Source organism: Oryctolagus cuniculus, chromosome 16, assembly GCF_051225735.1.
Source record: "Oryctolagus cuniculus isolate XC-2025 breed Fujian yellow rabbit chromosome 16, ASM5122573v1, whole genome shotgun sequence".
In the NCBI taxonomy this organism is placed as follows: Eukaryota; Metazoa; Chordata; class Mammalia; order Lagomorpha; family Leporidae; genus Oryctolagus; species Oryctolagus cuniculus.
The window spans coordinates 18,699,606-18,725,324 of NC_142882.1; the positions used below are offsets into that span (position 1 = coordinate 18,699,606).

The 25,719-nt window shown below is 62.1% G+C and overlaps 2 protein-coding genes across 24 annotated transcripts in view; both read left to right on the top strand.

The window, feature by feature from the left end:
• The first annotated feature begins 4,983 nt into the window (after positions 1-4,983).
• On the top strand, positions 4,984-12,257 carry QTRT1 (queuine tRNA-ribosyltransferase catalytic subunit 1). Of its 7 annotated transcripts, none has more exons than XM_070059137.2 (10): positions 4,984-5,233; positions 5,373-5,441; positions 5,528-5,666; positions 9,139-9,217; positions 9,293-9,408; positions 11,187-11,325; positions 11,458-11,533; positions 11,640-11,749; positions 11,827-11,914; positions 12,007-12,257. In XM_070059137.2, the coding sequence occupies exons 1-10, from the start codon at positions 4,991-4,993 to the stop codon at positions 12,157-12,159; spliced, it is 1,212 nt and encodes a 403-aa protein (XP_069915238.1). In that variant the 5' UTR covers positions 4,984-4,990; the 3' UTR covers positions 12,160-12,257. The 7 variants fall into 7 exon arrangements, with proteins under 7 accessions (XP_069915238.1, XP_089172565.1, XP_069915236.1 ...); XM_089316439.1 differs by having other exon boundaries at positions 5,528-5,640; XM_070059135.2 differs by lacking the exon at positions 5,373-5,441.
• A 2,859-nt stretch (positions 12,258-15,116) lies between these two features.
• Positions 15,117-25,719, top strand: part of DNM2 (dynamin 2) — a 69,276-nt gene continuing 58,673 nt past the window's right edge. For 11 of the 17 annotated variants that reach the window (XM_089316436.1, XM_089316437.1, XM_051838117.3 and 8 more), the window contains exon 1: positions 15,117-15,456. In XM_089316436.1, coding sequence (XP_089172562.1) covers positions 15,296-15,456 — 161 coding nt within the window. In that variant the 5' untranslated portion in view covers positions 15,117-15,295. The remainder of the gene's footprint in view (positions 15,457-25,719) is intronic. The other 6 variants (XM_051838120.3, XM_089316431.1, XM_089316434.1 and 3 more) reach the window with 1 other exon arrangement.

A 25,719-nucleotide genomic window follows, 5' to 3' on the forward strand; every position in this document is an offset into this window, starting at 1 on the left:
GCCAGTTGTTCAGGAGGGAATCTGCGGGTAGACCGTGGGGGTCAGTGCCGGGGGCCTGGGCACCTTCCCCGCCTCCCTGCTGTGGGGCTTGGGTGCTGTGCAGGGAAGGAAGAAACCAGCACGTGGCTGGACAGGAGGGCTTGCAGGGACTGGGACTGGTGAGGGGACAGCTGTGGGCGCAGAGCCTGGCCTGCTTCCTGCCAGGATTCAGCAGCCCTGTCAGTCTTGAGCTGGGGTCCAGACTGGCCCGAGTGTTCTGCCCCGGTGACCGCACGCCGGCCAAGCCCAGCACAGGGCAGCCAGTCACTGGGTCAGATGTACACGTGTGTGGGAATCCACAGAGACACCGTGTGACTGTCAGGAGGTGCTGGGCGCTGGGGACAGACTGAGCTTGGGGCCCAAGGGCTGGCTTCCGGTCACCCAGAAGGTCCTGCCCAGCAAGACCGGGGAGTGGAGGCAGCTGGGGGTGGAGGTGGGCCTCGGAGAGTTCGGGATGCAGAGGGCGGGAAGGGTGTGGGGTTCTTGGTTCATCTGAAGGGCTCTTAGGTAGCCTCTCGTTCACTGCTCAAACAGCCATAGTGGCCCTGGGGCCGGGCCTGGACAAGGCCAGGAGCCGGGAACTCCATGCAGGTCTGTCGCGTGGGTGGCCAGGGCCCAAGCACTTTCGGCTGTTGGGCAGGGGAAGTGCAGGGTGCTGCAGGAAAGGTCCCAGAGAGGGACGCCTTGGCAGCCCCTAGGTTCTTTCCAGGACTTCCTAGCCACGGCCACGACGGTGGCAAGGTCAGGCCCCACAGGCTTCCACCTGAATCCGCACAGCCTGCTGGGTGAGAATGGCAGCGAGACGTCCCTCGCTCCCAGCGGGATGAGCCCGAGGAACGAGCCTCCAGCGCTTCCCCAGGGGTCCCACCTCTCCCTGTCCTGGGTGCCCAGCCTCAACACCTGCTCCCGCAGGCCAACCCTGCGGTCCTCGGTGTGGCGCACCCTCTGGGCCGCCACAGCGTGTGCGGGGAATCTGAGAGCCCCCGGGACCAAAGCCCTGCCCGCACCCACCGCGCCCGGTCCATGCCCAGGGCCACGGTCAGCCCTTTCGGTAGTGTATCCCGACGCCATGCACTGTGGCCTCCCGCTGCAGTTTCCCGCTTGGCCCTGTGGGAGGTGTGTAGGTCCAGGAGTGGGTCAGAACCCCTAGCTTTTCGGATTTTGGACTGAGGGCGTTCCACCTGCCATGTTCTCAGGCCCCGCCCCCTGTGGGAGGGCCCTCCAGGGAAGGCGCCACTGCTTTTAATAGGACACTCTGGGCTGCTCCCCCAGAGGGCGTGGCGGGGACGCCTCAGCTCCTCTGCAGGCCCCACCCCTGTGGGTGGCTCCCCCGCCTCTGCGAAGTCTGGGCCTTTTCTAATTGGGCTGGCTCCGCCCCGGCTGGGTGGCCCTACAGGTACCCCGACGTCTCTAATTGGACGCGCTCTGAAGCCCTGCCCACATTGGGCACACAGAGCGCGCTGCCCGTCGTAGGGCGCGCTGTCCTGCTCCAGCCCCTGGCCAGGCCGGCCTCTTCCCCATGTCCACGCAGCGTCAGCGGCGCTGTCCGCTGTGCTGAATCCTTGCTCCCAGGGGCGGCCGCGGGGCGCCCCTGAGCCCTTCCAGCTGAGTGACGCCAACACCCTGCAGTGAGTGGGCTGAAGCCCTGCTGCGCCCTCCCCGCCCACCGGCTGTCCTGGAGGTGACAGGCCGAGTTCCTTCCCTCCAAATCCCGCAGACAGCCCAGCGACCCCAGCCAGATCCTCTCATGCTGTCGTTCCCCGGCCCGCGTCTTTCCGGCCATCCTGACCTCTCCCAACATCGCACAAGGACTCCTGGCATCCAACTGTCCCCGTGCTGACCACTGCGGCCATGGGGGGAGCGAACCAGTGGATACAAGGTCTCTGTTCCTCTCTCCCTCCCTCTCTCTGTAACTCTGACTTTCAAAGAGAGAGCTTCTGTTGACTGATTTACTCCCCAAAAGGCTGCAACAGCCATGGTTTCCGGTCAGGCCAAAGCCAGGAGCCCAGCACCATGCCTTGGGTTCCTGAGCTCCCACAGATGCCTCCTCCACACCCCCCTCCCCACCCCAAGCCAAAGCCAGGAGCCAGGAGGTCCATCTGGGTCTTCCAGGAGAGTGGCACTGCTTTCCCAGACACGTTAGCAGGATGCTGGGTCTGGTCAGAGGGGCTGTAGCGGCGTCTTCACCCCCAGCCGCCTCCCCTGCCCTGGGACACTGCTTCCTGCCAGAGAGGATGGGTGGCACAAATGCGATAGGTGTTCGACGTGATGAGGAAACATCATGGTTCTCTTTAGATTCTGTACCCAGTGAAGCTATCGTTCAGACAGAAGAGCAAAGTCAATTTATTTTCACGCAAACAAAACCACACAGTGTGTATCAGTATAGGGTTATTACTGAAAGGAGATTCAGAGAGATAGATACCTTGGAGAAATGGGAGCTGACCTGAAGCACAAGCCCGGAGAGACCCAGGCAGAGACGCTGCTGCGTGGGCGGATATGTCCATAACGCGTGGGTCGTGTAACGTGATAATAATGCCACGGGAGCAGCTGGAGCCAGGAGCTTCATACCAATCTCCCGCATGGGTGCCGGGCCCCCCAGCATTCGCGCCATCCTCCACTGCTTTCCACAGGCCATTAGCAGGGAGCTGGATCAGATACAGAGCAGCCGGGACGGGGACTGGTGCCCACATGGGATGCCAGCCCCGCAGGCAACGGCTCTCCCCGCTACACCACAGCGCTGCCCCCACCCCTCCATTGCTGCACGTCCGACCCCCGATCTCATGCGTGATGGCCTCAGTGCTGGGACCCCTGCACACATGTGGGAGACCCAGGTGGCATTGCGGGCTCCTGGCTTTGGCTTGGCCCAGCCCTGGCCCTTGAGGCCATTTGGGGAGTGAACCAGTGGATGGAAGACTATCATCTGTCTTTCCCTCTGTCTCCCCCCACACACAATACTCTACCTTTCAGATAAATAAGTAAATCAGTTTATTTTAATACCTACAATTAATTATCTTTAAAAAATAAAGAAACGCTGGAGTCTGGAGCATGGTGAGGGCTGTGGAGCACCCAGAAGTGGTCTAAGCTGGGATGGGTTTTGACAGCAGAGCTGCTAGGGTTTGCTGACAAGTCAGAGGAGGGTGGGAGTGACCGGGGAGGTCAGAGACAGCCCTGACTTCAGTCTGAGCCGCGAGGAGTGCATGGTGTTACCGTGAAGGAGATGGAGAGGGCTGGGCAGGCCGAGGTGCCATCAGGGGCTCCACCCGGACATGCACGCTTTCTCAGGGCCGGTGTGTGTGTGGGGGGTGTCGAAGAGGCATCTGTGGGAGCTCAGGAGCCCAAGGCACGGTGCTGGGCTCTGTGTGCAGCCCCTGACGCCCTGGGGCCTGGCTGGGAGACTTGGACTTCCAGGCCTCCCATCCTTGAGTGCAATCCACCTCTAGTCTGTCTGTCTGTCTGTCTCTTTTTTATTTATTTGAAAGTCAGAGTTGCACAGAGACAGAGGTAGAGAGAGAGGGCTTCCATCCACTGGTTCGCCTCTCAGATGGCTGCAACAGCCGGAGCTGTGCCGATCCGAAGCCAGGAAACAGGAGCTTCTTCCGGCTCTCCCACACGGGTGCAGGGACTTGGGCCATCCCACACTGCTTTCCCAGGCCACAGCAGAGAGCTGGATGGGAAGAGGAGCAGCTGAGACTTGAACCGACACCCATATGCAATGCTGGCACTGTGGGTGGCAGCTTAACCTGCTACACCACAGCGCCAGCCCCTCTAGTCTTTTCAAAGCAGGGAGCAGGATAAAACTTTGGGGGAGAGCAGGCATTTAGTCGAGTGGTTGTCGCCACAGAAGACGTGGGTTTGATTCCTATCTCGGGCTCCTGGCTCCAGCTGCCTTGCCCACGCCCACCTTGGGAGGCAGTATCCAATGCTAGGGTCCCAGCCACCCACACGAGAGATCTGAAGTGGGTTATTGGCTCCCAGCTTTATCCTGGTCTGGTCCAACGCATTTCAGGCATCTGTGGAGTGAACGAGTGGACGGGACCATTCTCTCTGCCTCTCAAATATTTTTTAAAAACTTTTTGAAACTGCTGTTATATAGAGGGTTTTGAAATTATATAACATCAATCACAAGTGATATGACAGAGCGACAGAGGGTGGGATCTTCCTGTGCGGGGTTGGTTGGGGGTCTGAATCTTTGGAAGTGGGGCCGCCTGTGAGAAAGATGGCCCTCTAGGAGGAATTCAGCAAGGCTGAGTTGCCCACAGATCCACCAGCAAGTGCACAGGCCGCGCGGTGGGGCTCCCTGCGGAACGCGCCCAGGGCCCGAGGTTCCCAGAGGCAGTGCTCTGGGACAATGGCGCTCTCTGCTGGCCTCGACAGATACCAGCCCCACGTCAAAGCAAAACAAACGCACCGATTCTGCATCACAGACTCTCAGCGGAACACAGCCCAAGCTCCACATGGCGTCGTCCCAGGGTTGGCGGGCAGGTGCCCAACGGCGGGCACCGCACGGACGGACGCGCACGCGTGCGCGGGGGCCGGGCCCGCGTCTGGGAGTGCGTCTTCCACGGAAGACACGTGTTTCGTGGGCACTTCCATGCTCGTTCCGACCCCTCGGGAAGACAAAAGCCCGCGTAGAAATCCACGCATCCTCCCCGCTTCTCCTGTTGTCCTGACAACGCCCTGACGCTGCCAGAGCTGGCAGTCGCCCCACGTCCACGGGAGAAAATGACGGCTTTGATGGCAGAGCAGGCAGAGGATTCCGAGGCCACGCCTTGGCGGGCGGCGGGAGGAAGCGACGCGCGGGCCCCCCGCGGCGCCCCCGCGCGTAGGCGTCCGTTGCCATGGTCCCCGGGCGCTCTTCCGGGCCGTCGGCGTGCGTCTCTCGTCACGTGACCCGGACCAAGATGGCGCCGCCTACAGCATCGCAACGCTCACGTGTTTCCGGCCAGGCAACATGGCGGCCGCGGCCAGCCCGGCGTCCCTGGAGTCGGCTCCGCGGATCATGCGGCTGGTGGCCGAGTGCAGCCGCTCCAGGGCGCGGGCGGGCGAGCTGCGGCTGCCGCACGGGACGGTGGCCACTCCCGTGTTCATGCCGGTGGGCACGCAGGCCACTATGAAAGGCATCACCACGGAGCAGCTGGACGCCTTGGGCTGCCGGATCTGCCTGGGCAACACCTACCATCTGGGTCTGCGGCCGGTGGGTGCGCTCGGCCCCAGCGGGGTGGCGGCGGGACGCGGTGGGGTGGGGGGATCCCTCGGGTGGACCCCAGTCCCGGGCTCGCCTCCCGAGGGCGGTCACCCCGCTCACCCCGCACCTGCCACACTGTCCACCCCAGGGCCCCGAGCTGATCCAGAAAGCCCACGGCCTCCACGGCTTCATGAATTGGCCCCACAACCTGCTGACGGTGAGGGGGCGCAGGGGCGCTGGGCTGGGGAGAAGAGCCCCCTCCGCCCCCCGCTCCGTCTGACAGCCCTGCGCGGGCTCCCCCAGGACAGCGGCGGCTTCCAGATGGTGTCCCTGGTGTCCCTGTCCGAGGTGACGGAGGAGGGCGTCCGCTTCCGCTCGCCCTACGACGGCGATGAGACCCTTCTGAGTCCCGAGAGGTCCGTGGAGATCCAGAACGCGCTGGGTGAGGCGACCCCCGGGGAGCCGCTCCTTCCCTCCCTCTGTGGGGCAGGGGGGAGTCCAGGCCCGCCTTCCTCCTCCGGGATGGGTGCAGTGGGGGGTGTCTTCCATCCGCTGCATCACTCTCTAGATCCAGAAGGAAGCAGGGGCGAGGAGCTTCATCCGGGTCTCTTGTGTGGGTGGCAGGGGCCCAGATACTGGGGGGCCATCTTCTGCCGCTTTGCCCAGGTACATTTGCAGGGAGCTGGATCCGAAGTGGAGCGGCTGGGACGCGAACCGGAGCCCGCGTGTGGGCTGCTGGTGTTGCAGGCTGTGGCACAGCATCCCTCCCCCCGCCCCCCGCCCCCCGCCCCCCTTTAGGGTTGTTGACAAGAATGAACGTGGAGCAGCTTGCAAATCCCCCATCCCGTCCCACATCAGAGGGCTTGTGTCCCCGCGGTGGCACGCCGGGGCCGGCGCCCTGCAGATCCGCCCGGTGAGGCAGCAGGGGACGGCCCATGTGGGAGACCCGGATGGAGCTCCTGGCGTCAGCCTGGCCCAGCCCTCGCTTTTGGGGAGTGACCAGCGCTGGTGGAAGATCTTTCTCTCCTGCTGTCTCTCCCTCTGCGCCATTCCACCATTTGAGTAAATAAGTGTGTAAGTCTTGAACAACGACAAGTAAAGAGCGAGCGGGGGAGTGTTCCGAAATCGCTCAGCGCAGTGCTGGCCTGCCGAGGCTGTTATTTATGATCACTGTTGCTATCATTTCTCTAAATCATGAATTAAGGGGCCAGTGCTGTGGCTTAGCCGGTAAAGCTAAGCTGCCATCTTCATAGCCGGCATCCCATATGGGCACCGGTTCGAGTCCTGACTGCTCCACTTCCAGTCCAGCTCTCTGCTGTGGCCTGGGAAAGCAGTAGAAGATGGCCTAAGTGCTTGCGCCCCTGCACCTGCATGGGAGACCAGGAAGAAGCTCCTGGCTCCTGGCTTCAGCCTGACCCAGTGCTGGCCATTGTGGGTATCTGGAGAGTGAACCAGCGAGTGAAAGATCTCTGTCTCTTCTTTTTCCTCTGTAACTCTGCCTTTTGAGTAAATAAAATAATAACTCTTAAAAAAAATAGACTTTGAGATTCAAAATGAAATTGAATGGAAAGTGTAGGGAGTTCCCATAAGCCACTGCTGCCTTCCCATCCCCCACCCCCCACAGCAGAGCACATCCCTGTCAAGGTGGTGCACCTGTCACTGTTGATGAAGTGCCTGTCACTCAGTGTCACCGCACATCCACTAAGTGCATCATGGGGGCAATAAACAGACGAGGGGGTCGGTGCTGTGGTGTAGTGGGCTAAGTCTCCACCTGCAGCACCAGCATCCCATATGGGCGCCGGTTCAGGTCCCGACTGTTCCACTTCTGATCCAGCTCTCTGCTATGGCCTGGGAAAGCAGTAGAAGTTGGCCCAAGTCCTAGGGCTCCTGCACCCACGTGGGAGACCTGGAGGAAGCTCCTGGCTCCTGGCATTGGATCAGCTCAGCTCTGGCCATTGCGGCCATCTGGGGAGTGATCCAGTGGATGAAGACCTCTCTCTCTCTCCCTCTCTCTCTCTCTGTAACTCTGCCTCACAAATAAATAAATAAAATAAAAAAAAAAAAAAAAAACAGTTGAGGGTGTGGACCCACCATTGTAGTTTTGTTGTCCTAGGTCTTAATTTGTTTTATTCTAAAAAGAAAAATTGAAGCAGTTCCAGGTTTTCCTTTTGAAATAAGGATTTTCTGTCTCTCTCTCTCTGTCTCTGTCTCTCTCTGTCTTTGTCTCTCTCTCTCTCTGTCTCTCTTTCATTTTATTTAATGGAAAGGCAGAGAGAGGTCTTCCACCTGCTGGTTCACTCCCCAAATACCCGTAACAGCCAGCGGCGGCCCAGGCTGAGCCCCACCCGGGTCTGCCAGGTAGGTCAAGCGGCCCAAGCACCTGCGCCGTCTTCTGCAGCTTTCCCAGGCACCCTCGCAGGGAGCTGGCTGGGAAGCGGAGCAGCCGGGACTCAAAACTGGCACTCCTATGGGATGCTGCCGGGGGCGTCGCAAGCCCTGGCTTAACCCGCTGCGCCGCCGCACCGGCCCCAGGCCCCCGGCAATGCTTACCAGGCTGAGTCGAGTCCTAAGCGTTCCCTTCCCATCAGTGTAAAGGGGCGTGTGCTGTGGCCCGCTCCACCGTGACGGCTCTGCCCTTGACTGTGGCCGCTGCTGCAGGGGGTGTTCTGGCCTCTGATTGGGTCCCTGTGATGGTGCTCCAATGTGTGTGCCCAGTTCTTTAACTTTTTTTTTATGAAGATTTATTTTTATTTATTTGAAAGGCAGAGTTACGGAGAGAGGTAGAGCCAGAGAGAGAGAGAGGTATTCCAACTACTGGTTCACTCCCCAGATGACCGCAATGGCTAGAGTTGAGCTGACCCGAAGTCAGGACCTAGAAGCTTCTTCTGGGTCTCCCCCGCAGGTGCAGGGGCCCAAGGACTTGGGCCATCTTCCACTGCCTTCCCAGGCCACAGCAGAGAGCGGAAGTTGAGCAGAGAGATACGTTGGAAGTGGAGCAGCCAGGACTCGAACCAGCGCTCATGCGGGATGCTGGTGCCCAGGCCTAGGATTAACCTATGGTGCCACAGCATTGGCCTGCTCTGTGGGTTGGACAAGTGAATGAGGACTATGTCCTTAGCTTTGCTAAAAGCCTTTGATTGTAGCTTTTAAAGATGTATTTATTGGGCTGGCACCATGGCTCACTTGGTTAATCTTCCACCTGCGTCGCCAGCATCCCATATGGGTGCTGGATTCTGTCCCGGTTGCTCCTCTTCCAGGCCAGCTCTCTGCTGTGGCCCGGGAGTGCAGTGGAGGATGGCCCAAGTGCTTGGGCCCTGCACCCCATGGGAGACCAGGAAGAAGCACCTGGCTCCTGGCTTTGGATTGGCGCAGCGCACTGGCCGTAGCGGCCATTTTGGGGGGTGAACCAATGGAAGGAAGACCTTTCTCTCTCTCTCACTGTCTAACTCTGTCAAGTAAATAAATAAAAAAAAAAAAGATTATTTATTAGAAAAACAGAGTATGCTGAGAAAGCCAGGTCTCCATCTGCTTTTTCACGCCCCAGATGGCCAGGACTGGGTGAAGTAGGAGCCAGGAGCTCCATCCGGGTCTCCCATGTGGGCGGCAGGGGCCCCAGCACATGGGCCACCGCTTGCTGCCTCACAGGGGCTGGAACTGGGAGTGGACCCATGCCTCTGATAGGGGATGCAGGTGGCACCTTAACCGCCGTGCCAGACGCCTGCCGCACACAGGCAATTTTACTCTGGGGGCCGCAGGGTCAGAGGCACCGTTTGAAAAGCTCCCTTGGCTGCTGTTGAAACGGACTGAGCGGCCACTGCTGGGAGGGACTTGGAGGGCCCAGCGTGGCCCCAACAAGAGCCAGGGGCCTTCCCAGTGACAGCGTCCTTGTCCTCCCCTCCCCCACCCCGCCCCAGGCTCCGACATCATCATGCAACTGGACGATGTGGTCAGCAGCACTGTGACGGGCCCACGCGTGGAGGAGGCCATGCACAGGTGTGGGCCTGCACACCTCCCTCCCCCCTGCCCCCCGCCAGGCCCGGAGCGCCTATGACAGGGGCCCTCTTGCAGGTCAGTCCGCTGGCTGGACCGGTGCATCGCAGCCCATCGGCGGCCGGACAAGCAGAACCTCTTCGCCATCATCCAGGGCGGCCTGGACGCAAAGCTCCGGGCCACCTGCCTTGAAGGTAGAGCCGTGTGGGCGTGGCCCGCGACAGTGCAGGGCAGTGGCTGTCCCCGGGTGAATGGGCGCTCCGGTGGGAGGCGCTCTGAAATAAAGGTCCAGGAGCAGTAGTGGCCCCCAGGACGAGTGGTTCTGGGGCCACCCCTGGGCACTGTCCACTTCCTGTGGGCTGGGTGGACAAGGTCACAGCTGGGGAAACTGAGGCACGGGACTGTCTCCTCCCTTAGCCCAGGTCCCACAGCTTGGATGAGGCCGAGCTGGGTTCTGAATGTTCCTTAGGCAAACTGACAGAGAGAGCTCTTCCATCCACTGGTCCACTCCCCAGGTGCCCCACAGCCAGCAGAGGGCCAAAGCCAAAGCAGGAGCGGGAACTCCATCCGGGTCTCCCACGTGGGTGCAGGGGCCCAGGCACTTGACCATCTGCCGCTGCCTTACCTGGCACATTAGCAGGCAGCTGGATCGGCAGTGGAGCGAGCAGGACTCAAGCCAGCGCTCCAGCATGGGATCTGCTGTGGCGGGTGGCGGGTTAGCCCGTGCTCCACGATCCGGTCAGTGCTGTTTCCGTCGGCTTCAGTGCCTATCAGGGGGTACGGGCTTTGATCTCGCGGTTACGGTGCCCGCGCCCCATGTGGAAACACCTGCGTTCATTTTCCAGCCGTGGCTCGTAACTGTGGCTTCCTGCTCCTGCAGACCCTGGGAGGCGGGATGGGGTGGCCCAGGGATTCGGTCCCTGCCGACCCCGGGGGCCTAGGGGTGGGCGGACTCTGCCTGCCCTCCAGCTTTGGCCTAGCCCAGTTGCAGCCCTCTCTCTGTCTCGTTTTTCTTCTCAAGTAAATAATTTAACCCAGAGGCCATCCCCAGACAACCAAAGCTTGGTTGACCTTGGCAGCTGGGACCCAAGTTCAAATCCAGGCTTAGCGCATGCGCCACCTGGGGCCCGCGGTTTCCCTCTGTGCTCCTTGGCTTCCTCATCTGTGCGACCAGGTGACAGGGAGAGAGAGAGAGAGAAAGGTGTCCCATCTGCTGGCTTACTCCCTGAATGGGTGCAGCCGCCAGCGGTGGGCAAAGCCAAAGTCGGAGCCATAGCCAGGAGCTCCATCAGGCCCCAGGCTGGCAGGGCCCGAGTCCTGGGCCGTGACCTGCTGCCTTCGCGTGCATCAGCGAGGCGCTGGATTGGAAACGCTGTGTAGCCAGGACCACAGCCTGACTTGGATGGAGGCAGCCCAAGGGGGCGGCCGATCCTCTGCACCGCGATGCCTGCTCCTCTGTCACTGTTTACCTCTTGTCAGAAGTCGTCACGCTGGAGCCGGTGTCAGGGCGCAGCGGGTGAAGCCACTGCCTGCAGCACCGGCATCCCTTGGGGCACTGGTTCGAGTCCCGCTGCTCCACTTCCGGTCCAGCTCCCTGCTGTGGCCTGGGAGAGCGGCAGAGGATGGGCCAAGTGCTGGGGCCCCGCCCCCGCGTGGGAGACCCGGATGGAGCTCCAGTTTCTTAGCTTCGCCTGGCTGAGTCCGGGCTGTTCGGGGCATTTGGATTGGAACCAGTAGATGGAAAATCTTTCTCTTTTATTCCCTCTGTCGCGCTGCCTTTTAAATAAATACATTTTTGTTTTTCAAATGGTCTCAGCCTTCCGGCAGGCCCCTGGGGCAGACAGACCCTGGCTCCCTCTCTCTCTCCCCGCAGGGCTGTGGGGTTCTGGGCTGGGGACGGGACGGGGACACGGACGCGGACGAGGCGCTGGCCCTTGGCCCGGGCAGCCCCTCACTCGCCCCTGTGCCGCAGAGATGACCAAGAGGGACGTCCCCGGCTTCGCCATCGGAGGCCTGAGCGGCGGCGAGAGCAAGGAGCAGTTCTGGCGCATGGTGGAGCTCAGCACCTCGCGGCTGCCCAAGGACAAACCCCGCTACCTGATGGGCGTCGGGTAGGTGGGCAGAGGGCGAGCGCCTGGAGGACGGGCGGGTGGGGGCGGGGCCAGGGAGGGGCGGGGCCCGGCACGCACGCACCCCCCAGGCGGGAAACTCCCCCTCCCAGGCTGCCTCTCCCCCTCCCCCAGCTATGCCACGGATCTCGTGGTCTGCGTGGCTCTTGGATGTGACATGTTCGACTGCGTCTACCCGACCCGGACGGCGGTGAGGCCTGGGGCAGGGGCAGGGGCGTGGCTTAGGGGGCGGGGAGAAGGCCCCTGGGCGCCCCCCACCCCGTGACCCGCCCCGCCCCGCCCTTCTCTGCGCCCAGCGGTTCGGCTCCGCCCTGGTGCCCACGGGGAACGTGCAGTTGAAGAAGAAGCAGTACCAGAAGGACTTCGGCCCCATCGACCCCGACTGCACCTGCCCCACGTGCCAGAGGTCAGCGCTGCCCGCGGGCGGGCGTGGCGGGCCGGGTGGGGGTGCGGGCCCCGGGCTCACGGCCGCCGGCCCCGCAGGCACAGCCGGGCCTTCCTGCACGCGCTGCTGCACAGCGACAACACGGCCGCGCTGCACCACCTCACGGTCCACAACGTCGCCTACCAGGTGGGCCAGCCCGGGGGCGCCCGGGGGGCGGGCGGGGCGGCGGGAGCGCCCGGGGTGGGGGGGCTGACGGCCGCCCGCCCTCGTGTGCGCAGCTGCGGCTGATGAGCGCGGTGCGCGCCAGCATCGTGGAGCAGCGCTTCCCCGAGTTCGTGCGCGACTTCATGGGCACCATGTACGGGGACCGCACCCTCTGCCCGCCCTGGGCCACCGAAGCCCTGGCCTCCGTGGGAATCACCTTGGGCTGACCCGGCCGCGCCGGCCAAGGGCGCTGGGCCGGACAGATGACTCGGGGATGTTGTGGGTGGTTTTTATTACTGTTTTTTTAATTACAATGCTAACCGTGCGTCCGTGGCTTCCTCTTCCTGGGGCGGTGGGTCCCCTACCTGATGCGGGCGTCACCACCCCTGGGTGTCCCCAACTTCCGAGAAGTGGCCCCCAGCAGCAGCTCAAAGAACTGGAGACCCCTTGGCCCAGCCCAGGTTGGGACCTCTTCGGTTGTTCTCCAAACACCCTGGAGGGGGCGCTGTGCGCCCATCTTTGACGAGGGAGGAACCGGCCCAGGGGGAAGTGGCTTGGCCAAGGTCACCGTCCAGGAAGTGGCAGCTCCACTTGGGGGCCTAGGCCCTCGGCCTTGACCCTGAGGGCAGTGTGGCTCCTCGTGGCCAGGCAGGGCTGCCCACGGGTGCTTCCGCCCCGCGCGGCACCGTGCTGCCTCCCGGGTGTCGGCGGGGACCTTCCAGAGGTTCGTGGGGAAGGCGTGGGGTGGGGGTGGGGTCCAGATGCCCGCACCCCGAGCTGTTGTCCCCGGTTGCAGTCCCGGCTTTGCACGCTGGGAGCCGTGGTGAGGCGCAAGCTCTTGGGGCCACCCATGCCACCCACATGGCCTCGGGGGTTGAGTTCCGAGCTCCCCGCGCGGGGCTGGCCCAGGTGTGGCTGCTGTGGGCAAGTGACTCCGTGGATGGAAGACCTCTCCGGCTGTCTCTCCCAGCTGGCTTTAAAATAGATTAAAATATTTTTTAAAGTGAATTTTGAAAAACGTGTAGCTTTCGAAACGTCTTGTGCCCAAATAAACCAAAGTCTTCATTCCATTTGCCGTGAACTCTCTGCAGCACCCTTGCATTGAGCAGTTGTAACCGTGGGACCCGAGTGCTTAGGTTTGGAGGAAGGAAACGCTTAGCTTGGTTGTTGCCTGTCTTTGCTTAGTCAGCTTGTCGTCATCAGATTCCCACTAGGGGTCTGCAGTGTGTGTGGCATGCTGGGTAAAGCCGCTGCCTGTGACGCCAGCATCCCATATGGGCCCCAGTTCAAGTCCCGGCTGCTCCACTTCTAATCCAGCTCCCTGCTAATGGGTCTGGGGAAGCAGCGGGAGACGGCCCGAGTGCTTGGGCCCCTGCACCCACGTGGGAGACCGGGAAGAAGCTCCTGGCTCCTGGCTTCTGACCGGCCCGGCACCAGGCTGTTAAGGCTATGCAGGGAGTGAACCAGCGGATGGAAGAGATCCCGCTCTCTCTGTCTGTCTGAGTCTCTCTCTGTCTGTAAGCACCATAAGCTGGATGATTCCAAGCCAGGGGAGCTTGTCTCTCCCAGGGGCTGGGAGGCGTGAGGCCAAGGTGCCAGCTGTCTCGGCAAGTGCTCAGCGTGGAAGGAGCCGGGAGCCCCTGGGGTCTGGTTTGTCCCCGCACTAATCCTAACGCCCCCAAAGCCATCACAAGCAGGGTAGTGTTTCGTTGAATTTTGAGGGTCACAAACCCTCAGGCCACAGCAGTCACCTGGGATGGACCACAGATAAGAGCAACCACAGCTCAGACTCAGAAAATGGGGCTGTTGAGAGACGCGGTGCCTGTGCAGGGTCTACACCTCCGGTAGCACGGCAGCCAGGGAACCTTGCCGGGTTTTTCCTCAATGTACGTTCCGTGTGGTTCCGCACGCTGCTTGCCTCCCCCTCCCCCCGCCAGTACACATCCAATTGCTTGCCCCTGCGCCAGTACACAAAGAGTTTCCTAATTGATTTATTTTTAAAGATTTATTTATTTGAAAGGCAGAGACGGTGAGAGATCTTCCACGTCTGGTGCTGGACAGCAGTCAGGGCCGGCCCGGGCCAGACCCAGGAGCCAGGAACTCCATCTGTCTCAGCCTCCCACGTGGGTTTCGGGGACCCGCTAGGAGCCATCACCTGCTGCACCCCAGGCACTCCGAGGCGTCCCAAGCTGCCCCTAACAGCTGCTCGAACTCACTCTATATTGCTCCTGTGTTCTCAAGGGGTTGCCTGCACGCTGGCCCATTCGTACCACAGGGACCGAATCCCTTAAAATCTTCCCTCTCGTCCAAGAGGGCCAGGGTTCCAGTGCCCGGACGCCCCACCTGCTGCCTGCAAAGCCGCCCGTCTACACTGCGGGGAAGATTGGTTGAGTCCTGTGGGGGGTGCTCACGGGGTGCCAGAGTTGCAGGCGCAAAGGCCCGGGGGCGCGGCTGCACGCGTAGCCGCCTGTCCCTGGGGTGCACCAGCGCCTCGGTACCAGGCTCCCGGGGCAAGTCTGCCCACTGGCCTCCGAGATGCATTCTGGGACTTGTAGTTTTCTGCCGATCCCGGAAACTCCCGAGTGACGACCACCGAGTCCCGCCACAAGGCGTCGCCCTTCGGTCCTCAACTTCCCAAGAGCAGGACGAGCAACAAACACCGGGGAGAACGGGAGCTGCGTTGATTGACAGATGCCGTTCTCAATCAGAACCAAGACTCCGTCGTTAAAGCCTGCCCTCTTTTACCTTGTTGGCTGAGCAAACGAAATGATATTTATACAAGCCAATGGGAAATTTTTAGGGAACTAAGTAGAGTCAAGTGACAAACCGGTGTCTTAAGAATTGATCCTTGACATCATTGGGCAGCTTTTTCGACCGGCGCTTCTTTCCACCAATAAGACAGCGGTCCTCCCCCAGTGGGCGGGCCAACATACTCCCCCCCCTGAAACACCGCCTCCCAGCCCTGACAACTCGCTTTCCGTCGCTATTGGCTCTCGCACAGCAGTGACAGTTCTGGAGCCCAATGAGCCCGCGAGATAGTACTCATGGGGAAGGCCTATCAACCCAGGGGCCCGTGCCTCAATTTCATTGGCTGTCGTGCACGAGTGGCTGCGCTCAAGTCCAATAGGCAGCGGCGCGAGGGCTTTGGGCGCAGCCCCCGGGGCCGGGGCGGGAGGTCGCTCGGGTCGGGTGTCGCCTGAGAACCGGATGAGGCGGCGACCGTGAGGCCGAGCCGGGAGCGGGCGTCGCGCCGAGGCCCGGGCGGGCGGGGAGCAACGGCCGCAGACGCCGCGGGGCCGGGGGGTCGTTGAGGGCCGGGGCGGGGGGGACGGGCGTGGAGCGCGGGGCGCTCGGGCCGGCGCCATGGGCAACCGCGGGATGGAGGAGCTGATCCCGCTGGTCAACAAGTTGCAGGACGCCTTCAGCTCCATCGGCCAGAGCTGCCACCTGGACCTGCCGCAGATCGCCGTGGTGGGCGGCCAGAGCGCCGGCAAGAGCTCGGTGCTCGAGAACTTCGTGGGCCGGTGAGCGGGGCCGCGGGGCGGGCGGGCGGCCCGGGAATGGCGTGAGTGCGGCGCTTGCGTGCCCGCGGCGGGGCCGGGGACGGAGAGGCGGGCCCTGCGGACGCCCTGGGCGGAGGGCTCGCTGCAGCCGTGCACGGGGTCCCTTCCGGGCTCCGCTCCCCGCCCAGTGGTGGCCGGCGGTGGGGGCCAGGCGCGGATCCCCGCTTGGCCGTCTTGTCTCGGCGAGACCAGCCTAGGGGGCGACCCCTGCGGTCAGTTTGCCCGTCTGGCCGGCCGCGTCTCCGGCTCGGACAAGCCTCCCTACCACCACCATGCGGCTGTCCATCTGTCCGGCCCCGCCTGGCCAGGGTGCCCCTCCGCCGCCCATCCGGGGCGCTCACAGACTGGAACCCTCGGAAGCTGCTGTGTTGCCAGCCCCTCGCTGGCCTCCGCCGTCTGATTGGCTGTGCCCTAGGGCTCCCTGTCGTGCCGTCTGATTCTTCAGCGTGGTGCCTGGTGAACGCCGGCTCCTCTCTGCCAAGCGGCTGCTCTGGCTGGCTGTCCTGGTGTCTGTCCTTCTCCTGCCCCAGCAGGTGTCTGGCCCCGCCCCTCGGGCTCCCGGTGCGGGGAGAGTGGTGGGGAGTGGAGCCCCTTCCCTGCGTGCCTGAGCTGGAAGTAGGACTTGGTGGAGGCACCTTCCCCCTGGGTTTGTTCCTGAGCCGGGTCAGGGGGCGCCCCCACCGTGGGGCGTGGGAAGGGTCTTTGTGCTTGGTTTGGTCTCGGTGGCTCAGGCTGGGAAGCCGGCGTTGGCCGCAGTGCCCAGTGGGCAGATTCCACTCGCTGACGCTAATGAATGGAGCCCTCCCGGCGCCTCCCTGCCCCCACCTCCATTCCAGGAAGTGCTCCACTGTGTGCCGGCTTGGCTGCCGACTGGTGACATCCTGGTCGTTCTGGCCATTGGCATGACTGTCGCCCCTTGCAGTGGTGAAGGGAAAGGGCCCAGCCCGAGTGAGGGTCCCATGAGGGGCACAGGAGGGCGCCCGGGCCCCGCCTCCCCCAGCTCCGCCGCGAGTTTCCTCCGTGGCCCTGCGTCCTCCTCTGTGGTGGGCAGGTGCAGACTTGGCCCAAGCCTCAGGCCGGCTTCCTGCCTGCCCTGGCTTCCCGCTCCGTCTGCTTCCTTTGCCTGGGGCCCTGGCACGGTCATTTGGCTTCCGTAAGCCTCAGTCTTCTGTGCTACAAATGGGGTGACGGCCCCCCCAGGCGCCCGGGGAGCTGCGCTGGAGGTGCTAGCTTGGTGCGTTGTCCGGCACACGGGTCTGCCTGGATGGGGCGGCTCCGTGCCGACCGTGAGCGTGAGCCACCGTCAAAGCACTTTGAAACGAACTCCCTGCACGGTCCGCCGTCAGAGGGTGCGGCTGCTGTGGCCCCATTTTACAGAGCGGGACACTGAGGCCCGGAGCAGCCTCGCTCCTGGCTGTTGGGGGAGGCACCACGCGCTGTTGGGGGAGGCAGGGGCCGAGCGCTGGAGCCCTCCCAGGAGGCTGGAGCCGAAGTGGAGACGGCTCCTCCCTGGCATTCGGATATGGCATGGCGGCAGCACCCGCTGCGGGCCAGCAGGTCTTGGGGTGGTGCTTAGGCCCTGGCCCACTGCCTGGTGTTCCGCTGGGGACGGATTTGGCTTTCTGGGTCTCCGGGGTGTTCTCTGTGATGTGGGCGTGATAACCGGACCTCGCCTGCACCTGGATGAGAGTGTGTGGGTCCTGGACCCGTGGCTGCCGTCGGCGTCCTCACAGCCCTGGCAGTGACTGTGGGTCTCCGATCAGCGGCTGCCGCTGTCCCCACTCCTCCCTAGCGCTCGCCCAGCCCCTGCCCCAGCAGGTATATCTGTGGCCCTGAGGAGGATGGGGCGTGGCTCCCTCTTGGCCCCGGCGCTCAGCCTCTGGGGCTGGCAGGAGGGAGGGGGAGAGGGAGGGTGGCTCAGCAGGGGCTCTGGCCTGTGTGCTTGCTGCCTTCAGCCTCAGTTTGCTCAGCTAGGAAATGGGACTGCTGCCAGGCCACGCCGGGTGTGTGTCACCTCCAGGTCAGGGTCCCTGTCGTTGTCATTGCTGTGAGACCTCTGGCCAGGGGCTCTTCTGCCCTTCCTTTTTTTTTTTTTTTTTTTTTTTTTGTAAGTATTTATTTGTTTGAGAGTCAGAGTTATTGGGGGGGGGTGTCTTCCATCCCCTGGTTCACTCCCCAAATGGCTGCAATGGCCAGATCAGGCCAGTCAGGAGCCAGGAGCCCCATCCGGGTCTCCCACACGGGTGCAGGGGCCCAAGCACTTGGGCCATCTTCCTCTGCTCTCCCAGGCGCATTAGCGGGGAGCTGGATGGGAAGTGGAGCCGCCGGGACAGAATCCACGCCCCTGTGGGTGCCGGCGCTGCAGGTGGCAGCTTCACCAGTTATACCACAGCGCCCGCCTCCACCTTTTCTCTTCAATATGGGCATCGTGCATATAATTTTTATCGATTTATTCCCATTTGATTTGCAAGTCAGAGACAGAGGTCTTCCACCCGCTGGCTCACGCCCCCCTGGGCTGGGCCAGGCCGAAGCCAGGCTCCAGCAGCTCCATCCGGGTCTCCCACGTGGGTGGCAGGGAGCCAAGTGCTTGAGCCGACACCTGGTCCCCTCCAGCACAGTGCGCATGAGTGAAACCAAAACGGGCACTCGGGTACGCCGGGGCACAAGCTGGGGCCTTAGCCGCGGCACCACGTGCCGCTTTGTTGGGGATGGAGTGGGGCTGAAATAGGATTTAGAGTGCTCGGGACGAGCAGGGAGAAAGGGCTCAAAACGTCAGGTCGGTCCTTGCCTTTGAGCCTGGGACAGAAGTGAGAGCGAGCCACACCTTGCCCTGGGCAAGGAAGGGGCAAAGGGTAAAGGGCAGGATCAAGTCGAGAGTTTAGTGGGGAGGGATGCAGCCAGTGCAAAGGCCCTGGGGCCTCTGAGCTGTGTCTGAGGAGGAAAGTGAAAGGGGAGGACAGGGAGGTGTCGTGTTGGTCATCGGAAGTGGAGCAGCCGGGACACGAACCGGCGCCCATGTGGGATGCCGGCACTGCAGGGGGCGGTCTCACCCGCTACACCACAGCGCCGGCCCTGTACTGTTCTGACAAGGAGCAGCTGTCCATGGGTCCCCATGGGACTGAAGACGGGGGTCCTGTTGCACCTGCCTGTGCCTTGGTGGTCCCAGCTCGTGGCTCAGGTCCCTGGAGACTAAGGGACACGTGACCTCCCACTTGGGCTGGGTTGTCCCTCTCCGGATATGGGGCATTGAGAGCCCCTTGGACAGCACCAGCTTGTGGCTTGCAAAGGCCACACAAGGCCCGCCCAGGTGGCCTGCAGCTCCTGGGGCAGGGGCAGGGGCGGAGCCTGGTGGCCTGGGCGGGGCCTCGGCTTCCTCATCTGGAAATTGGGGGTGGGGTGCCTTTTGCGTCTCGCGTGCCTTCAGCCTGGACCCCATGGTCGCTGTTCATTTCACGTTCCCTTAAAAACCAGGAAAGGAGCTGTACCTCGTTCAACAGGTGCCTGCCAGTGTAGGCGGAGTTCTGGCTGGGGACGCGGCCAGGGCCTGGACGCACACGCACGCACGCCTGGCTGGCTGGCTGGCTGCCCCGTTCCCCAGTTCCTGAAACACCGCCCTGGCTGGTCCCGGTCCCGTCCTAAGGTGCGGTCGTGGCTGCAGACAAATACTTGGTGATTTTTCACCCGTTCCGCTTGCAGTACTGGGAGGCTGGGGGCAAAGAGAGAAGAAAGGAGAGACGATCTTCCGGCCCCTGGGGAGTCTGAAGCCAGGGCCGTGAGCTCCATGCTGGTGGCAGGGTCGCAAGGACTTGGGCCGTGACCGCTGCCCCCACCCCTGCCCCCCGGGTGCCGAGAGGGAAGGGGAGCAGCTGGGCGTGGAGCTGGCTGTGGCGTGGGTCCCGGGCATCCTGGCTCTCACCAGGGGACACAGCGCTGGCCTCTGGGCGGCTTTGGCGGGAGCTGCAGAGGGAGACGTTTTAGGCTCAAGGATGCCCGGGACCCACTTCACAGTCCCGGGCGGGGGGTGGGGGGGCTCAACTCGGACTCCGCTGCTTGCAGCCCGTCACCTTGGGGGGCAGCAGTGGGGGCTCAAGTGTCTGGGGCCCTGCACCCACGAGGGAGACCCAGATGGAGCGGCTGGCTCCTGGCGTCAGCCTGGCCCGGCCCTGGTTGCTAGAGGCACGTGGGGAGTGAAACAGCAGATGGAAGCGCTCTCTCTGTCTCCGTTTCTCTGTTTCTCTGCCTTCCGACGAGCTGGAAACAAGTTGAGAGGGGTGCAAAACAACTCAGAGTTTCCAGAGAGACCCGGGCCGAAGGGGCTGGCCCGGGCCGCCCGGCCCCGCGTCTCCGTCCCGGCATCTGCGGCGGGCCCTGGCTCGCAGCCACGTCTGCCAAGCTCTTGCCCCATTTGAATGAAAAGGCTGAAATTATAGGCTGTCCGAGTGTTGGGAAAATGGGAACATCAGCTAAACCCTCATTTGCTGGGAAGACGCCAACTGTGCGCTGTAATTAGGCCCTTATTGTGTTAGAGCAGTGGAAAACGCGAGGCAGGAATGAGATGTTTAGCGGGCATGAGCTGCAACCGGAGTACACGGGAGAAGTCGCCCTGCCTCCCCAGCAAATGCCACCGGAAAGCGAGGGCTCCTGCTCGCCGTGAGGCTGTGCGCTCCTGTTAGTGCCGGCAACCCGGCCCCCACTGGGTGCTGGGGGATTTCCCCCCGGAGTCACCCTGAACTTGGGTCTGGGGCTAGATGGCCTCTGGGCTCCATCTGCAACTCCATGGTCCTGACATCAGGCCCTGCTGCTCTCTGCGTCCCTGCCTTACAGATGGGGAAACTGAGGCTGGCGGGGGGGGGGGGGCCTGAAGCCCGGGAGTCCAGGAGTCTGGGTCGTGCAGCACTGGGCATGGGGACTGGGGACGGGAAGGTGTGGGCCGCCTGCTGGGCGTCAGGGGGGATGGTGGGGACCGTGGCACCTGGCCCTGAGGACAAGGTTGCTGTCCCTCGGACAAGGTGACTTGGCGGTGTTTGGGATCCTTCGACGGGCACCGGCTTTGTGCCACGTGCTGGGGACCCAGCGGCCACCAGGGTAGACAGAAGACAGGTGAACAGTTGCAGGGGAGGGAAAGACATTCTAGGCACCAGACACGGAGCACGAATGGTCCAGGGAGAGCGTGGCGGCTTCTGATGGGGCAGTCGAGGTGGGCGCCGCGCTGTGGCGGCAGGTGCAGGGCTGCCCACGGGGAGAAGCTGGGCACGTGAGGCGCAGGAAGCCACCCCCCAGATGCCTGCTTGGTCTGAATTGTAATTGCGCAAGGGGGTGGTGAGGACAGCATTTCTTGTAAAAGGGGAAGCCAGCACCCGCCGGCCCCTCCGCAGCTCCACGCGGGAACGCCGGTGTCAGCCGGGCTCTCTTGTAGCTGAGTTCCACGCAGCGCGCACGGGTCACGGCTTGTTTTCTTCCTTCTTCCCTCCCTCCCTCTCTGGCTGCCCACGTTTGAAACACACACGCCCAGAGAGAGGGCAAGAGAGCGCCTGCATCCTCTGGTGCACTCCCCCCGTGTCTGCGGCAGCAGGGCCGGGCCAGGCTGGGTCTCCCACGTGGGCGCAGGGGCCCAGGTTCTTGAACTGCACCATCCAGGTCTCCCGTGTGGGTGCAGGGACCCAAGCACTTGGGCCATGACCTGCTGCCTCCCAGGGTGTGCATTAGCAGGGAGCCGGGTCGGCAGCGGGGTCGGTGGGACTTGAGCTGGGCGCTCCGTTGGGGACCATGGCACAGGCGAGGAAGCTGAGGCACTGAGGCTGTCCCAAGGCTGCCTGCCTTTTCAGCCCCGGCCTCGGCCTCCGCCTTCATGGGTGGCCTCCCTTCCACACCTGCTGACCGCTGCCTGGCCCGGCACCTTCGCCCCGGCCGGGTCGGGTTTTCAACCTCCCCGTATGCCTGGTGCTGGCATTCTTGCCTTTGATACACCTGCTGTGTGCCAGGCCCTGGGTGCCACCGGGAAGCTGGAGCCTGGAGCCAGGGCTGGACGGACATCAAACCCAGGCGTGTTCGTGGCCAGGCCAGACGCCCGCCCCCCACGCTTACCTTTGAATGCCACTTTCCGGGACCTGTGTGAAGTGCTCTCGTGTTTATTGGACGAGTGAGACCGGAACAGAAGGAATGTTACAGTCACCGAGCGAGGGGGCTGGAGGCCAGCCCCGCACGCGCCCTCGGGGTGGCACAGCCCTTGGGGAGGGCTGAGCCGTGTGGCTTTGATGACAGGAAGCGGGCTGGGACCCCAGGTCAGGCAGCCTGGGGGTGTCTTTGGCCTGACTTGGCTTGCCTGTAAGGTGGGACTTGAGTAGGGTCCCCTTCCTGGGCTGTCCGGGTGAGCAAGGGCCCCCCTGCTTCCTGCCTGGGTGCCACTGATGCTCTTTGTCACGGGGAACTACCCGGGATCCACCTGAACTTGCTCCGACCTTGGACCTGCCAGCTGTGGCCCGGAAGCCAGCAGAGCTGTCCAGGGCCCTGGAGGAGGGAGGAGGCACCCTGGAGACTCTGCCCCGTGACACATTTTCCCAGTGATAAGAGTCTCCCAGGGGTGCCAGGCTGTCGGGCGAGCCGAGCAGGCAGGAACAGTCCTGCTGGGTGACACGCCCTGGCACGGCCAGGCCGGGGATGGAGGAAGCCCCCGTAGCGGATCAGGGACACAGCCCCCTCTGTCGTGGCCTTGAGACGTCTGTCTTTTGTGCTGGTGGACGGAGGCCTCCCGCCGGCCTTGCAGCCGGGAACCCGCCAGCTCCGAGGACGGGGCCTTCAAAGTTGTTCTTTTAAAGACTGACTGGTTTGGAAGGCAGAGTGGTAGGGAGAGATCTCTTCCATCCTCCAGCTCATCTCCCCAGACGCCTGCAACAGCCGGCACTCCGCTTGGCCCATTGCAACAGGCTGGATCAGCAGCGGAGCAGCGGGGACTCGAACCGGCGCTCGTGTGGGGAGCAGGTGTCACAGGTGGGGGCTCGGCCTGCTGCGCCACAGCAGCTGCCCTCGGGGCCTTGTTCCTCTCCAGCCGGTGCGGCAGTGATGTGCCCTGGATCTACGAATCCGGCTGAGGGGGCTGCGACTGGAGGCCCCCAGCCGCCGGCCCCGTGTGAGGACCCTTGCTGTGGTCTGGCTCGGGGCGTCTTGTCGGGCAGCACTGGCTTCACAGCACCTGTCTTGCTGGTGTTGCCTGGCGGTGCTGCCCGGCACAGGTCGCCGGGAGCCAGGGCAGGCTGCTGCTGTATGTTTGAGGTGGTTGTTGTTGTTTAGAGAGAGAGGCCCAGACAGAGGCAGGGAGCTCCAGTTTGCTGGTTCTTCCCCCCGTGTCTGCATGAGCGGGGGCTTCCCAGGCCAAAGCCGGGAGGCCAGAACGCAAAGCTGGTCACCCACGTGGGTGGCCGGCACCTGCTGCCTCCTCGGGGCGCCTTAGCCAGAAGCAGAGCTGGGACATGGACCCAGGCACTCCCATGGGGGAAGTGGGTGTCCCGAGCGCAGCTGCACCCAGTGTCTACCCAGGGCAAGCTGGTCCTAGCGAGTTTTTAAAAATTTTTTTAATTTGAAATGCAGAGTTAGAGAGAGGGATCTTCCATCCACTGGTCACTCCCCGAATGGCTGCAACCGCTGGGGCTGAGGCAGGCTGAAGCCAGGAGCCTGGAGCTCCATCCAGGTCTCCCACGTGCATACTGGAGCCCAGGCGCCTGGCCATCTGCTGCTGCTTCCCCAGGCATGTGAGCAGGGAGCTGGGACCCACTGCGCCACGACGCCAGCCCCTGGAGTGATTTTTGACTTACAGAAAATAAAAACATTCTGAAATGCCCCGAGCCGGTGCTGAGCTGATTCAGAGGGAAGCCGCACCCCATTCCGATCTCCCCAGTTGTTCCCACTCTCCCTGGTCTGCCCCAGGACCCCGTTTAGGTCCCCCTCCCCACCTGCCAGCTCAGGCCTGTGACGGCTTGGACTTTGCTCTTTTCTCGTGACCTTGGTATCTTGTGGAATGTTCTCTGCGTGGACTCCTTGGGTCTTCTTGCGTGAGTTTTGGAGACGGAGACCACGTTGTCCGGTGCCCTCCTTGGCTCCCGGTCCTGCCAAGGGTGCCCGGCCCCAGCCGGACGGCGCTGGCGAGGCTGACCTTCTCACGCTCTCTCTTTGCGAGTAGCCCCGGTCCTTCGTGGCTTTTTTATTTTTTTAAAGATTTATTTATTTATTTATTCGGAAGTCAAAGTTACAGTCCATATGGGTACCAGTTTGTGTCCCAGCTGCTTCAGTTCCTGTCCAGCTCCCTGCCGATGCTCCTGGGAGAGCAGCAGAAGACGGCCGGAGCACTTGGGCACCCATGTGGGAGACCCGGAAGAAGCTCCTGGCTTCCGCCTGGCTTTGCCCTGGCTCTTGGAGCTACTTGGGGAGTGAACCAGTGGATGGAAGGCCTTTCTCTGTGTCTCTCTCTAACTCTGACATTCAAGTCAATTAATAAATAAATAAATAAAATAAAATAAAAACAAAGCCCGACACAATGTTAATGTGGTTAGAAGGGACAATACTTGCATGTGACATCAAGTTAAAATAGGAGCGATGGCCACGGATGCCCCCGCAGGCAGCCCCCGCCCGCGGGCCCTCCTGGTGCCGTGCGGGCCCTCGCGGCCCGATCTTGGGATCTCTGTAGGCCCAGAGCTCGCCCGCCCTCCTGGTGCCGTGCGCGCCCTCGGGGCTGTAATTATCCCTCTCTGGTGTACGGTTGCATGAGTTTTGACAGAAGCTGAGGGTTCTGTCACTACCACTGCAATCGGGACACAGGACACAATGCATCACCCGCACGCCCACGCCCCCTGCACCTGGCAGCCGCCCCCCGCCGGCGTCACCAGATCGGAGCCGCCCCGCCTTTGTGTCTGGCAGGTTTCACTCCGCGCCGCGCACCGGAGACCGGTGTGAGTGTGCACGTGCTTGCATTTCTTTATTATTTGACGTTTTAAAAAATTAAAAAGCAGAGTGACCGTGAGCCAGAAACAGTCGAGAGGGAGTGTGTGTGGGAGAGAGACAGGGTGGGAGCGAGCAAGCCCACCAAAGTGGGCTAGCGCAGACGGAAGCCAGTGGCCCAGAACTCCAGCCAGGTTTCCCACGTGGGTGACAAGGACCAAGTCCCTGAGCCATCACCTGCTGCCTCCCAGGGTGCACCTTGGCAGGAAGCTGGGTGGAAAATAGGTGGGGACTCGAACCTTGACACTGCGGGAGGGACTGTGGGTGGCCAAACAGATCGTCGCGGCTGTTCCCAGCACTGGCTCCTCATTTGCTCCTTTTAAACGCAGAGGACACGGGAGGTTCAGAAATATCATGGAAAATGGAGTTAGCACATACATTGAATTTGGTGCAAAAACATTTGGAATTCATGTATATGGGGGAGGTCGTTAAGAAGTTTACAAATAGGGCCCAGCACTGTGGCGTAGCGGATAAAACTGCCACCTGCAGTGCCAGCATCCCATAGGGGCATGGGTTCGAGTCCCGGCTGCTCCACTTCCAATCCAGCTCTCTGCTATGGCCTGGGATAGCAATAGAAGATGACCCAAGTCCTTGGGCCCCTGCATCTTCCTGGGAGACCTGGGAGAAGCTCCTGGCTCCTGGCTTCGGATCAGCCCAGCTCTGATGGTTGTGGCCATTTGGGGAGTGAACCAGGGGATGGAAGACCTCTCTTTCTTCTCTGTCTCTGCCTTTCAAATAAATAAAATAAATCTTAAAAAAAAAAAAAAAAAAAAAAGCAAAACGTACCTATCAGTTCTGTTTTCCATGAACTTTCGGAAGCGCCTGGTTTTTCTTGGTTTGTTCAACCGTTTTCCCGTGGAAGGACACTGTCACGGGTTTTTGGTAACTAAATGATGCTGATGTGAAACACTAATGTGCAAGTTTCTGTGTGTTTCATAAATAGGATCCATTTGTAAACAGTTATTTTTATTTGACTTGATTTATTGAAAAGGGAGAAAGAGGGCGAGAGAGGGGAAGAGAGAGCGAGAGAGAGCGAGAGAGCGCGAGAGAGAGCGAGAGAGAGCGCGCTCCTGTCTGCTCCCAGATGCCCACAGCAGTCTCAGTTGGGCTGAGGCTGAAGCCAGGAACTCAGTCCAGGCCTCCCAGGGGGGTGGCAGGGACCCCCGTCCTCGAGCCAGCACCTGCTGCCTCCCAGCGCGCGCAGCAGCAGGAAGCAGGAGCCAGAGGTGGGAGCGT